General features: G+C 33.9%; 1 protein-coding gene across 1 annotated transcript in view; it reads left to right on the forward strand.

The window, feature by feature from the left end:
- Fap (fibroblast activation protein alpha) overlaps positions 1 to 13,443 on the forward strand; it is an 80,663-nt gene that overhangs the window by 27,750 nt on the left and 39,470 nt on the right. Inside the window, exons 7-12 of the mRNA XM_010606846.2 lie at positions 1,012 to 1,064; positions 4,352 to 4,424; positions 5,081 to 5,201; positions 6,060 to 6,214; positions 8,402 to 8,505; positions 10,183 to 10,318. Coding sequence (XP_010605148.2) covers positions 1,012 to 1,064; positions 4,352 to 4,424; positions 5,081 to 5,201; positions 6,060 to 6,214; positions 8,402 to 8,505; positions 10,183 to 10,318 — 642 coding nt within the window. The remainder of the gene's footprint in view (positions 1 to 1,011; positions 1,065 to 4,351; positions 4,425 to 5,080; positions 5,202 to 6,059; positions 6,215 to 8,401; positions 8,506 to 10,182; positions 10,319 to 13,443) is intronic.

The following is a 13,443-nucleotide window of genomic DNA, read 5'->3' on the forward strand; positions in this document are numbered from 1 at the left end:
AAAAAAAAAAAAAAAAAAAAAAAAAAAGTCAGAGGTAAATAAAAATCTATATTCATCTCTAAATATTCAAGAAGTAAATTACCCTAAAAAGCAAAACTGAAACATATACAAATAATTTTGAATTTTGCATTCTTGTGTATTCACTACTTGCAGTCTGTTAACAAATAGTGAAAATTACTTTCCTCTGGGAAAGAAAATCTCATTTGTGGGCACTGCTATCTATCAGAAGAGTGAGAAATATCCTTATATTTCTAAAGCTATTGCAAATTATAAACCGTTAGTAATTCTTTTTTTTTTCCCCAGTGCCAGGGATCAAACTCAGGACCTTGCACTTGCAAGCCATTAGTAATTCTCAACAAAGTTTTACCTCATGAAAATTTATTAGTTGAACCTGGAATGTTTATTACAGTTTTAAATGGAAAAATTACAGCACAGCATTATTTTCATGTGCTCAAACCCAATAATATATAGTCAATGGTAGACAAGGGTTTAAATCTATGTCTTTGAAAGCCTAGTTTGTAGTATTCTCACCAAACTAGACTATTTACTATTACTTAATTCCCCCTTCTTGAATGAAGTTGTAGAAGCATTGCAGCAAAATTATATACCAAATGCAATTCTATTTAACCAGGTTTAAAGGGTCTCACTGTACTTACCAAGATACAGGGTGATCTCAATGGACTATGAAAATCACAGAGGTTTTACTTCAATAGAGGTAAAATATAGGATAGAAGGTATCGAAGGTAAAGATTCTGCATTCAGAAATGACTTTGAATATCCTTTTTATGCAGTCAAAGTTGAATCACTGCTCTGAGATTGGTTCTGGAACTTGAAAAACAGAACAAAAATCCACAGTAAAACTTAAAGGAAAACTCGGTTTAGAATTTGAATTATGTGAAAATAGGTCTTTTATAATTCTCAGCCTTGAGTGGGGTAGTCTGTGAGTGCACATTTTTAATAGGAGCATTTTAAAATATTGTAATCTGTCTCCGCTTCTCTTCTTTCTGACAGCTTTGGAGATATTCTTACACAGCAACATATCACATCTATGATCTCAACAATGGGTAAAACATCGCCACCATTTATTAACATAACATCAAATACCTAGGCTTTTCCATTCCATCTTTGAATTGAGGTTAAGACTGCATTTTCTTGTTACTGATTTTAATTTCTTATTGTTTTATGATATGTGTGAATCCATAAAACTTAAGAAATTAAAGGAAATATTTCTATGGTACATTCATCTCTCCTTATTTGACTAATACCAGTGTGCATTTTATACACCATATAGTTTTGGCTTTCCTACTTTCAAAAAGAAAGTTATAGTTATGCTATTTATGGAAATAAACATATGTAGTAAAAGGATAAAAACATGCATGGGGATGAGATACTATTTTCAGGAGAGTGGCTACTTCATTGGAGGGAGGCAGAAGGAAAGAAGATGCGTACATTATCTGTGTCTGAACACATACTTCATTAACTGGTTTTAAGCTGGTCATTTAAAATAGCCAAGTGTTAAAATTAACTATTTCAAAACTGACAAAATATTTAATTTAACATGTAAAATATTAAATGTACTCCTAAATTCACATAATATAAAATTGCCATTTATTATATATATAATTTTATGTTTGTATGTTTTTAAAACTGTTATCATTTACAAGAAATAACTTAAATGAATATACATGTAGGTCAGGACTGAGGAACAGAATTGAGAGGGAGAGGGAGGATACTGGGTGTTCGGGAAACCCTGAGTCAGTGTGGCTGCAGCTGCCTCCTTACCAGAGGGAGGTCGTACAAGGTTGGGAAGGAGTCAAGGCCAGGAAGCACAAGCCAAATAATAATAAAGAAACCATTACAAAGAGTTTAGATTTCATTCTGATGACAATAGGAACTCACTGAAGGGTTTTAAATGGGAATGACACGATCAGATTTGCACTTTAGAAAAATCATTCTGCCCAAGTGTGGACAATGAATTGGCTTCGTTACTCATCTTAATGTGATACCTTCTTTGCTGTTACCTAAAACGTAAAAATAATTGCATGGTTTGAAAAGATCTTCCAGTCTATTTCCCCTTTTGTCTAGCAAGGGCAGAAAAAAAAATTTTTTAATTATTTGCTTCTTTTAAATATGCAGACAAGAATAACTGATCTCCTTAAACTGTCAAATGAAGAAATAGGAGCTGCTGCTTAATGTAGAATCTGAATCCACCTAATGGACTCTAAATCTTTCTCTTCTCTGTATCATCATCCTCAAGTTCCACAGGTCTTAATTGAGCACCTATTATATAAAAAGCACATATAAGAGAGCTCCAAATGAATTTAAGGTGCCAACTCTATTCTCAAGAAAATATTATATGAGTGAGGTGGAAATCTTTGAATAAAATTTCCCCAGACCTTAGCCACATTCTTGTTTTTCTTTTAATCATTTCAAACTTCTCTATGTAGAGGTTCACCAAACTGAAAAAGCACTCTAAAATAAAATGGCAATATTAATATTTCAATCATGATTTGTATAAAGTTTGGAACCTAAATCATATTAAATATTTAGCTCTTCTGCAGTGAATTGAACTAAACCACTCTTTTATATTTCTGTTTTCTACATAACTACCTAATTTCCCAGAGTTGTTTTTGAAAATTGTTTTTTGGGGAATGCAGTATAATTTGTCATGACAAATCTTGTTAAGATTAAAAGCGTGACCGAATGCCACTAATTTTAAGCCTTCTGCACGCCCTGAAGACTATAAAAAGCTAACACAGAGAAAAATGGAAATTGTTCTGATTTCAAGCTAGTTAAAGAACACTTAGGGGGTAACTGCCTTTGTAAAGCATTCTCTTCCATGTCTTCTACCATTGATGACTCAGAAACACAGAAAATGGCAGATGTGGTGGCTTATCAGCAATGAAGAGATATTCACTGAGATTTTCAGCTTGGCCCTGCTACAAAATCGCATAGCTTAATTCACCCCATATAAAAAACTAAGGCTGTGCTAAAATGGCAAATATAACATGAAGACTGACATAAGACAGAATTGCAAACCCAGTGCAGAGTATTTTTCTGAGTTGTTATCTTGACTCTGTCCTCTAATATTTTGCATGGGTCAGACATGTTTGACCTCATATGCCGCCCTCTGCACAGACAGCCACCATGGTCACCTTTCTCCAAGGACATCCCTCTTTCTTCCCTCATTGATTGCTAGGTGTCATGCTGCCTGACCTAACAAATTAAATCAAGGTAAAATGTGTTGCATGTCTTCTTTGATATTTAAATGTTCAGCAAATAAGAAAAGTATAAATGTCAGGCACAGGTTAGATCCTGTTTGGAGAGACTGGGAGAGGGGTACAGAAAGACTGGAGTCTTCTCCAATTAGACATTGGAGGTAGACTTTGCTTTGTTGTCCCACAGAAACAGTCTTGGTGAAACTATTAATACAAACTTCAAGAGGATAAGGCAAAACATGTATATGGCACCCTATGACTTTTAACACATGAAATACGAGTGTATTCTTGCTAAAGAACTCCAGAAGCTCCACAATGCAAGAGCCTCATTTTAAGTATCTGCAGAGTTATGCCATGACTCTAAACACCAGAGTGAGATTTTGGCCCCTAAAATATTTGAAATTTGCCCATGGGTGGAGAACTTTGCAAGCTGAAGGCATACTGCCCAGTATAAGATCTGTTTTTCAGTTGAGCTTGAGCTCAGATGTTCCTTTCCTTTTCTGATTTCAAGTCAGCTCCCTGGGGAGATTGTCAAATGGCATCTTATTTTCAAAACTTTGAAATGCATATGCATTCACAGAGATGGGGGTTGTGAATGAGAATGTAGAAGAGCACACATTAAACTTCAGCACAATTATAGAATTTCAGAGCTGGAAGACAATTCAGCAACCGTCTTAATCTGGTGTGTACAAATTTTACAGTCTTAGGGGTTAAAACTTGAGTTTAACTGGGGGCCTGCCAAAAACTAGCAATGTAATCTTAAAAAGTGGTATTATCTAAAGTCACAATTATTTTCTATAAAATGAAAGGATTCTGTTAGCCTCCAAAAATGTTCCCACAGTCTATATTCTTTGGCTTCATTGAAAAGGCTTGAAAACTGAGCCTCAGAAAAGTTAAGTGACTCTTAAGTAAGAAGTAGAAAAGTGACAACCATCACTCATCCTTCCAGCCCCATGATCTTGCAGTCTTTCTAATAGCTTTCTATTAGCTGTGTGGAAAAAAAAAAAAAACATATTTCTTATCATTATCATTGATCTTCATAGGTTGTTTTTTCTGTTTATGCACTTTCTATTTGCACTGAACAGAATGATTTGTTTTCTTTCTTTTGTATTTTCTTTTTCTTTTCCTTCTAGAGAATTTGTAAGAGGATATGAGCTTCCTCGTCCAATTCAGTATTTATCCTGGTCTCCTGTTGGGAGTAAACTAGTAAGTGTTTAAATTATGGAGTCGTTTAATCATTTAAATAAAAGAGGAGCCATTTGATTTTGGCCTTTGTTAAATTTCCTTGCCTGAAAGAAAAAAAAAAATACATTCATGACTATTTTAGTGGTTAAAAGCGGGAAGAGTGGATAAATTGAAACCCATCTGAGAATTCCGCAAAATCTCAAGCTCATGGATAGACTTCTTTAAATATCGCAGTCAAAAACTTTATCCTTATACTCAGCCAGAATGTGTTGTGCCAGAAAACTCAGGAAAAATATGGTTTTCACAAGTTTCCCAGACTAGCTTCAGACAACATGAAATTTTGTCCAAGCTCTTATTTAAGGGCTCTAAATAAAGATTAGATCTGGCTAGCTATTAATATTCAGAGATTTATTTGACATTCTGTCAATATGCGTAATTATTTATTTGGGTAATAAAGCTAAAATAATTATAGACTTTATTCTTTTTAATATAGATTTTTGAATTATAATTGATGTTAATATGGGTTTTTTTAACCATTAAAATATTTTTGTTGTGGATCATTTTACAGCTGATTTATCACTCTATAAAGGTCTTATATGAATAATTAAAACAAATATATAGCTTTCATTTTATCTGGTAGATAATTTCCCTTATTAACTCACTTCCACTACTTCTAGGCATATGTCTATCAAAACAATATCTATTTGAAACAAAGACCAGAAGATCCACCTTTTCAAATAACATACACTGGAAAAGAAAATAAAATATTTAATGGTATCCCAGACTGGGTTTATGAAGGTAAGTTGAATTCCTTTTCAGTTGCTGCTCTTTTAAGCTTTTAATTAAAAATAATTTCCTACATTCAGTAAGATTTAAATGAGTGGTATCTTGTCTTGATAAGCTGTTGCATTTCTAGAAGCTGCTATTAGATTATGAACAGTATGTGCATATATTTTAAAAATCTTGTTATCAAAAGATTAGAATTTATTTTCATAGACATTACTATAAAATGATAGCAATGATTTATATTGCAAGAAGTATATGGTCCTCTGGTGTCATGTTAATATTTTTTTCAGATAGAAATCTTTCCCTAAAAAAACTACGTAACTACCTGTACTATTTTGAAAGAAGATGTTCTTAGTTTTAGATGCTGTCTTGAATTTTTTTCTCATTGTAAGCCATGTAAGATCCAGGATTTCACTGTACTTTAAAAGATTCCTGTCTTTATCAAGATATATGTGTATATAAAATGTATCTCAACTAACTAGATAAATAGATATTCCCAGGACAGAAACTCAACTTTCAGTGGTTATCTCACTTGTAGTAAACTACAGTTCTCCCATTTCTAGCTGCTTTAGGTTACGATAAAAACCAAAAGCTTCCCTGAGGAAAAAATTAATTATTGGTGATGTGTTTCTTATTTATTTTTAAAATTACATTTCCGACTAATGTCAATTGCTAACAAGTCTGATGTCTGATATGAGATGAAAGGTTAAGCTGTTCTCTTAATTCAAATTACTTATTTTTAAAATAACCAAAGTATGACATATGTCACATCTATGTTAAATAAATTATTTCAGCCAATAAACAGCTATTTAGAAGTATTTTCAATTATCTTGATAAGATGTAATTAATATTCAAGTACTTATTTTTCAGAGGAAATGCTTGCTACAAAATATGCACTCTGGTGGTCTTCTAGTGGAAATTTTTTGGCATATGCAGAATTTAATGATACAGATATCCCAGCTATTGCCTATTCTTATTATGGTGATGGACAGTATCCTAGAATGATAAATATTCCATACCCAAAGGTATGTTGAATCACTAAAATGCCTTCATTTCCTTGGTGTCAAAATGAGCAATCATTACCATGAATAGAGGTGGGATCAACAAGTTTGGAGAGCTACTTGTCCTTGTGCATTGTAAGGCAACAGTGTGCTGTGCTCTATTGTTGATATGGACATCTGTTGCTTTGGGCATCTGGTTGTGCTGGGTGAAGTAGTTGCAAAATCTTTGAAAAACATATGGTCTAGATCATGGAAGAAAAACAAGCTTAACTTATTTTTAAAAATTTTTTTATGTATTTCATGTTCCAAATTCAGGGTAAAATTCTGTTATACAGTTCCCTGAATTCTCATGTAAATGAAAACTAGAATGGGAAATAAAAATGTTAAGTCTGATGTTCTGTCAGGTAGAAGCAGGCATGAGTTATGGTCCTTTGTGGATACAAAAGTTAAGACTGTGAATGTCATCTACTTCCTTAAGGGAATTAAAGAAAGTAAGCTGGTATGAGCCGAGAGTTCTTGCTGACTGGCATTTTGGAGTTATTATTCTACATTCTTTTTATTCAGTCTATGTCTCCAGAGAAGAGGCCTAAGCATGCAGTTGAAGAATAGCCAAATCAAAGTGAAGAAGTGTAGCCTAATTTTAATTTACATCACAAATCTAAAGAGGAAAATCAAAGCATAAATTCATTCACCTTTTGTATAAGGAATTGAATATGATTTTAGAACATGGCTTTAGGTCCTGTGCTTCCTAATTTTACTTGTCAAACAGAGCACTGTCACAGAGCAATACAGAAGGTCCACATATGTCACAACATGGACAGATATGGCATTTACACAAGGAAATTCTGAAGCAAGCCAAACAGGCCATAGAGATAAAACTACATTTGCCTATAGCCTATTAGGTATGGTAAAAATCATGTGTAAACAAGGCATAGTGGTATATGTCTATAATCTGAACACTCTAGGAGACAGAGACAAAAGGGTCATGGTTTAAACCTAGGCTGGGAATTTAGGGACTTAGCCGGAATTGATCTAAAAAAAGGAAAGACTCAGGATGTAGCTCAGGGCAAAGCCCTGGGTTCAATCCCAACTACAACAATAAATTAATAAATATAAGCGATGAATGTTTAGAGAGGAGACTTTTCAAGGACTATATAGAAGTCCGAAAACTGAATATGTATGTTAGAGATAGGACTGATTCTTGAGACCAAAGAAGTAAGACGTAAAAAGAACGTGAATCTTTGGGAGATTATATTGGAACAAGAAGAGATAAGAAAACTCAGAACCAAAGAGTGTGTACACTGATTGGGAAGTTGGGACCCAAATTCTCATGCTTCTTTGAAGACTAGTTTCTGAAACATCTGGTGTTGTATAGAAAGATGGGAAAATTTCAAAGAAACAAGTATTTCTCAGCTAACCCAGGGAAGTTGAGAAGAGACTGAACATTACTTTAGAAGAATTCAAACAGCATTGAATCACTGAACACTCTGTATTTAAACTTTGCAGATTTAAATTTTATTATAACTGTAAGGCTATCTTTCTGTATTAAAATAACAGGAATCCTAAGAAACTGTCTAGGCATGAGCTACACTGTCGTGTAAATCTTAGGCATACAGTAGCACAGAAAGCACAAAACAAGAAAAGTGTAAATCGCATGGACACTTTATTTGGAAGTGAAATCTTCCTAATCTTTTGGGATGGTAACAGTACTGATGCAGCAATTCACTGAGCATTTGGTGATTGTCCCACTCCAAATTATATGGCAATAGCAAAAAGGATGTTTCATGTATTTCTTCTTTCCACTCTGCTCTCAGACCAATGTCCTTCCCTCCCTACACTCCTTTGACACACAATCATATGATGATGATGATGATTATTATTATCATTATTCTAATGATGAGAGAGCTGTCTTGAAAATCAGAAAAGAATGTGAATTGTACAATTGCAGTTTTATGTCCCAAATATTTTCCCATATAAATCAAAACTCTCTCATCAAGTACTTAAAAATATGTATTTTTCTCTGATTGATACAATATTTGTAATTGCCCGCAGGTAAATATAAAATAAAGTTTCTGACCATATATAAATAGGGTATGAAAGGTAATATGCTTACCCCTATGTGGTTATAAAAATATGCTTAAATTCCTTAAGTGTCTATGAGATGGTAATAAATGGGCTTGTATAAGCTTATATGTTTCTAATTCTTGACAGGCAGGGGCTAAGAATCCTACTGTTCGGATATTTATTATTGATACTACCTACCCTCAATATGCTGGGCCCAGAGAAGTGCCGGTTCCAGCAATGATAGCCTCCAGGTAATTAATTTCCGATTTCTCCATCTTTATAACTGAATTTAAACATTTCAGAGTGTGTTAGTCAAGGTTTACACTCACAAATTTTTTTTTTAAGAAGAAGAAGACCTTTTACACAAATTAAAGTGGTCACAGGGAACAATCTAAGTGAAACTTTTCCCAGCAGGCAAACAGTGCAATGCAAATATGATATATGTCTTCATCACGGCTCTTTTTAAGTGCTATACCTTCCTTCAACCAAGGCTGATATAGATCTATGTGCACCGTATGCTCATGGTAAACAGGAAAAGAAAAACCAACACTCTCCCAGTATTAATCTGTTTATCAGAAAGTTCTCTTTTCAATTACCTGGTAGAATTATATTTAGAGAATTTATCTGGGAAGACAGGGAACTATATTCTCATCTCACCAGCATGGTGGTTTATGTAGCTCTTATCTGTTTAACCCTAATTACAGCAACTTTCCAGCACTCAATCAGTCCTCTGTGGTCTTTTTTGTTGAAGTGGCAGCTGGGAAGGGGTCTCTATACCCTAACCTTTAAGCCTCCTTGCCACTTCAAAATTCCCAGATCAAGGGTTGGTTTTCTTCTCCTGCCCCATGGAGAAGGATCAGCCAGATCTAAAAAGTTCATCTAACATTATAGGGGAAAAAAACCCATTAGAGGCTTCTTCTGGGTAGACCTACTTTGGGGTAAGCAAAAATGACTTTAACTTTTTAAATTATCTTGTATATCCCAATCAAATGTGGTTGACGGAAACATGACTGAATATATCATTTTAAAAAATCACTATTCTCCTGAGGTGGGAAATACTGAAAGAAAGAGTACTATACAAGGAGTCAAGAGATTGGTTTTAACATATAAATACTAACCGTTTATTAACAATAGATCATGTATTTTGAATATTTATTATGTAGCAGGCATAATTCTTAAGCTCTTTCAGGTAGTCTTTACATGTTGAAAATTAGAAATATCATTATTTCCATTTTATATGGAAATGGACACAGAATGGTTAAATAATTTTCTTGAGGTTATATAACTCACAAGACATATTGCCAGGATTTAGACCTGGGACTCTTTCCAGCTCTGTAGAAGTCTTCAAAGTTCTGTGGTTCATTTTACACTGATCTTTTCTATCTGTATATCTTCGTCAGAGTCAAGTAATCATTGCTGCTTTTCATTAAAACTACTATGTACCAAGTACTATTTGAATTATTTCCTATACATCATCTGATGATTCTAGTAATCCAAATTTCAACACCAAACAGCTAAAGGTTGACTTCCAAAACAAACTTGTCTGGAGACAGAGTTGGTGTTTTTGTTGTACTTGGCTCTCTCTGCAGTAACTAAAAAGTTAAAAAAAATGGCTTTCCCTGTGAAAAATAGCAAATGTAATGCTTCCCTCCCTTTTAGATGGACTAATTAATAGCTTTGGTCTATTGTTGAAATTATTTTCTAAGATGTGAAAGTTCAAAAATGGAGAAAAAAACACAAGAATGAAGTATTAGATTAATGAATTCTCATGGACATTTTTAAGTCAGTAGACTGTTAATATCCAGAAATTTTGTATTTTTTATTTATTGAGTAAGTATCCCATAATAAAAAATTTTAGAAAGCATACATGATGTAATTATTTAAACGTGATATGGGTTCATAGTTTTGTCATTTTGGTTTATTTGCAGTGATTATTATTTCAGCTGGCTCACATGGGTTACTGATGACAGAATATGTTTGCAGTGGCTAAAAAGAGTTCAGAATGTTTCGGTCTTGTCTATATGTGATTTCAGGGAAGACTGGAACTCATGGGATTGTCCAAAGGTAAGACGTATTAATACCACTGATATATATTTCTGAAGAATCCAAATATAATCTATCCAAATTAAAGAGTCAAAAACTACTTCACCAGTGCAAAAGCTCTGAAATATGCCTGTTCTTAAATACTCATCTTAAACACTGAGAAATCCAAAACGTTTTCTTAAAATAGGACGTTTGATGGATACATTTCATGAGACTTCAAATTATGAAGTAATATTTCATTAAACCAAATAGATATACAATAACCTGTTCATTAATGTAAGAAGAAAAGCAGAGAGCAGTCAAAATACATCATTAAATTTCATCTTGAAATAGGACATTGTGTTTTACAAGCAAAAAGTCAGATGTCAGATGATTCTTTTTGGAAATATATTATTTTTTTATCTTATTTATTTATTTATTTATTTAGGTACCAGGGATTGGACTCGGGTCCTTGCGCTTGCAAGGCAGGCCACTGAACCGCTGAGCTAAATCCCCGGCCCCCCGTATCTTATGTATAGATGCACAAAGCGGAAAGATTTGGCTTTGATGCAGTACCATAGCCCAAAAAATGGAGAGAGAGGATTGGAGGATGGACCGATCTTAATTATACTTAGGTAGAAACCATGGGCCTAGTCAGCTTTTGTAGAGTGTATCTTTAACACTTTCACTAAATCTAAGTATCAGAAACTACTGCTTTCATTTTATTTGTTTGAAGACTATGAGATCATTTAGGCACAATTATTAGCTAATAAAAGTCATCATTTAAAAATTGTTTTGGAATCTGAAATTCTAATTTATCAAAATTTGAGATATCTTTAACCTAAATAGACAGAGCACTTAAAATGCACATTCAAGGTAGTGTGAAAGTTCCTGCAATGTAAACTTTAGCCAGAAATCTGAAAAAACGTAGAATTCCTCCATTTCAACATAGTCTGCTAAATACATAGGACATATTTTCAGATTTTTTTATCTTTATTAAATTTCTTGGAATATTTTAGGTATACAATGCAGTTACATTCATCTTTGGGATCTTGTACCTATAAATGACTTATCAGGTTCTTATTTTTCCCCATTTCCCAGCCCTCCCTTCAGCCCCTCTACCCTTCCCTGTTTACAAAGACATTGTTTCCATGTTTTTCCTTTTCTCATATTTTTTCTTTTCCCTTTTCCCTTCCCCCTACCGCTCCCACTTCCTCTACTCTTTTAGACTTTTCTTCCTATTATTCAATATCAATTATATATTTTAATCCTTTTTTACACTTTTACTTTTTCACACCAGGGAAACTATTTGGTATTTACACATATGTGACTTATTAATTTCACTTAAAATTATAGTCATAATGTGCATCCACTTGGCTATAAATCCCTCTAGTTTCTCACTTTTTATGGCTGAGTCATATTCCATTTTATATTTTTTTAAAAATACATCTTCTTTATTCAGTCTCCAGTTGATGAGAAATTGGCTGTTTCCAAATTTTAGCTGTTACAAACTATGCCTCTATAAACATGGGTGAGCATATATCACTGTGGTATGATTCTTTTAATTCTTTTGGGAAGATACCCAGCAGAGGAATAGCTGGGTCAAATGGGACCTCTAATCCTAGTTGTTTGAGGTATCTCCATATTGATTTCCACAGTGGTTGCACCGTCTGCACTCCCGCAAACAATGAAGAAAGGCTTCTATCTCCCTACAACCCACCAGCATTTCTTATTGCTTGATTTCTTGATAGCAGCCATTCTTAGTGGGGTGAGATGGAATCTCATGGGTGTTTTCATCTGCATCTCTTGAATGACCAGTGATATGGAACATTTTTTCTTATGCTTATTTGCTGCTTTTACCTCTTTGTCTGAGAAATGTCTGTTCATTTCAGATGTCCATGTTTAAACTGAATCTTTATATTTGGGGGGGGGTCTGGGTTTTTTTTTCGAGTTCTTAATATATTCTAGATAGTAGACTTTTGTCTGAAGAACATCTGGTAAAACTTTTTTTCCACATTGTAGGTTGTCTCTTAGCTCTGCTTGTGATTTCTTTGGCAGTGCAGAAGCTTTTTAAAAAGATGAGATCCCAGTTGTTGATTCTTTCTGCTAGTTCCTGTGCTGCTGAGGATGTGTTCATACAGCCTTTTCCTATGCTGATCTCTTCAAGAGTTCTACCTAACTTAACTTCCAGCAAGTATAGTGTTTCTGTTTTAATATTTATATCTTCAATCCACTTGAATTTTAGCTTAGTGCATGGTGAAAGATAGGGGTCTAGTTTTAATCTTTGACAAGTTGAAATCCAGTTTTTCCAACACCATTTATTAAAGAGGCTATCTTTCCTCCAGAGAGGGTGTTTGGCTCCTTTGTCAAAGATGAGGTAGCTGAGTGTGGCAGGAGTTGTTTCTGCATCTTCTAATCTGTTACACTGATCCTTGGATCTGTTTCTTTGCCAGTACTATGCTGCTCTTTATCGCAGTGGCTTTGTAGTATAGTTTCAAATTGGGGGTTGTTATACCCGCTGCCATGTCTGAGTTGCCAAGAGTGGTTTTTGCTATTCTAGGTCTCTTCTGGTTGCAAATGAATTTTTGGATTATTTTCTCAAATTCTGTAAAATATATTGTTGGGATTTCAATTAGGACTTCATGGAATCTGCATGGAAGTTTTGGAAGCATGTCCATTTTCACTAGGTTGATTCTTCATACCTAGAAGCAAGGGATGTCTTTCCATTTTCTTGTATCCTCTTCTATCTCTTCTTTCAAAGTTCTCTAGTTTTCAGTGTGGTGGTCTTTTGTCTCCTTCATTAGATGGATTCCTACATATTTCATTTTTTGTATGCTATTGTGAAAGGGATTATTTCCCTAATTTCACTCTCAGTGAGACTGAGATTTTAAAACAGCACTATTGAATTTTCCAGCAATCACGCCCATGACTAATGCGTGTTTATTTTCTGAAAACCAATCATATTTAAGTTTACATGACCTATCAATATTTTATTCATGTTAAGAGTCAGTCTCAAAATAAAGAGGCAAAAGGAAGTGGCAATAGTAGTCATGTGCAATTATACTGGGGAGGTTTCATTAAAAATTGTAGACTGAGAAACTTCTAAATTTTTCTTCTGAATAGGGTACTCAAATTGATTTTATTTTTATGTCTAAAATAAATAATAC

Source organism: Fukomys damarensis, unplaced genomic scaffold (genome assembly GCF_012274545.1).
Source record: "Fukomys damarensis isolate Sample0158 unplaced genomic scaffold, DMR_v1.0_HiC HiC_scaffold_26, whole genome shotgun sequence".
Taxonomy (NCBI): domain Eukaryota; kingdom Metazoa; phylum Chordata; class Mammalia; order Rodentia; family Bathyergidae; genus Fukomys; species Fukomys damarensis.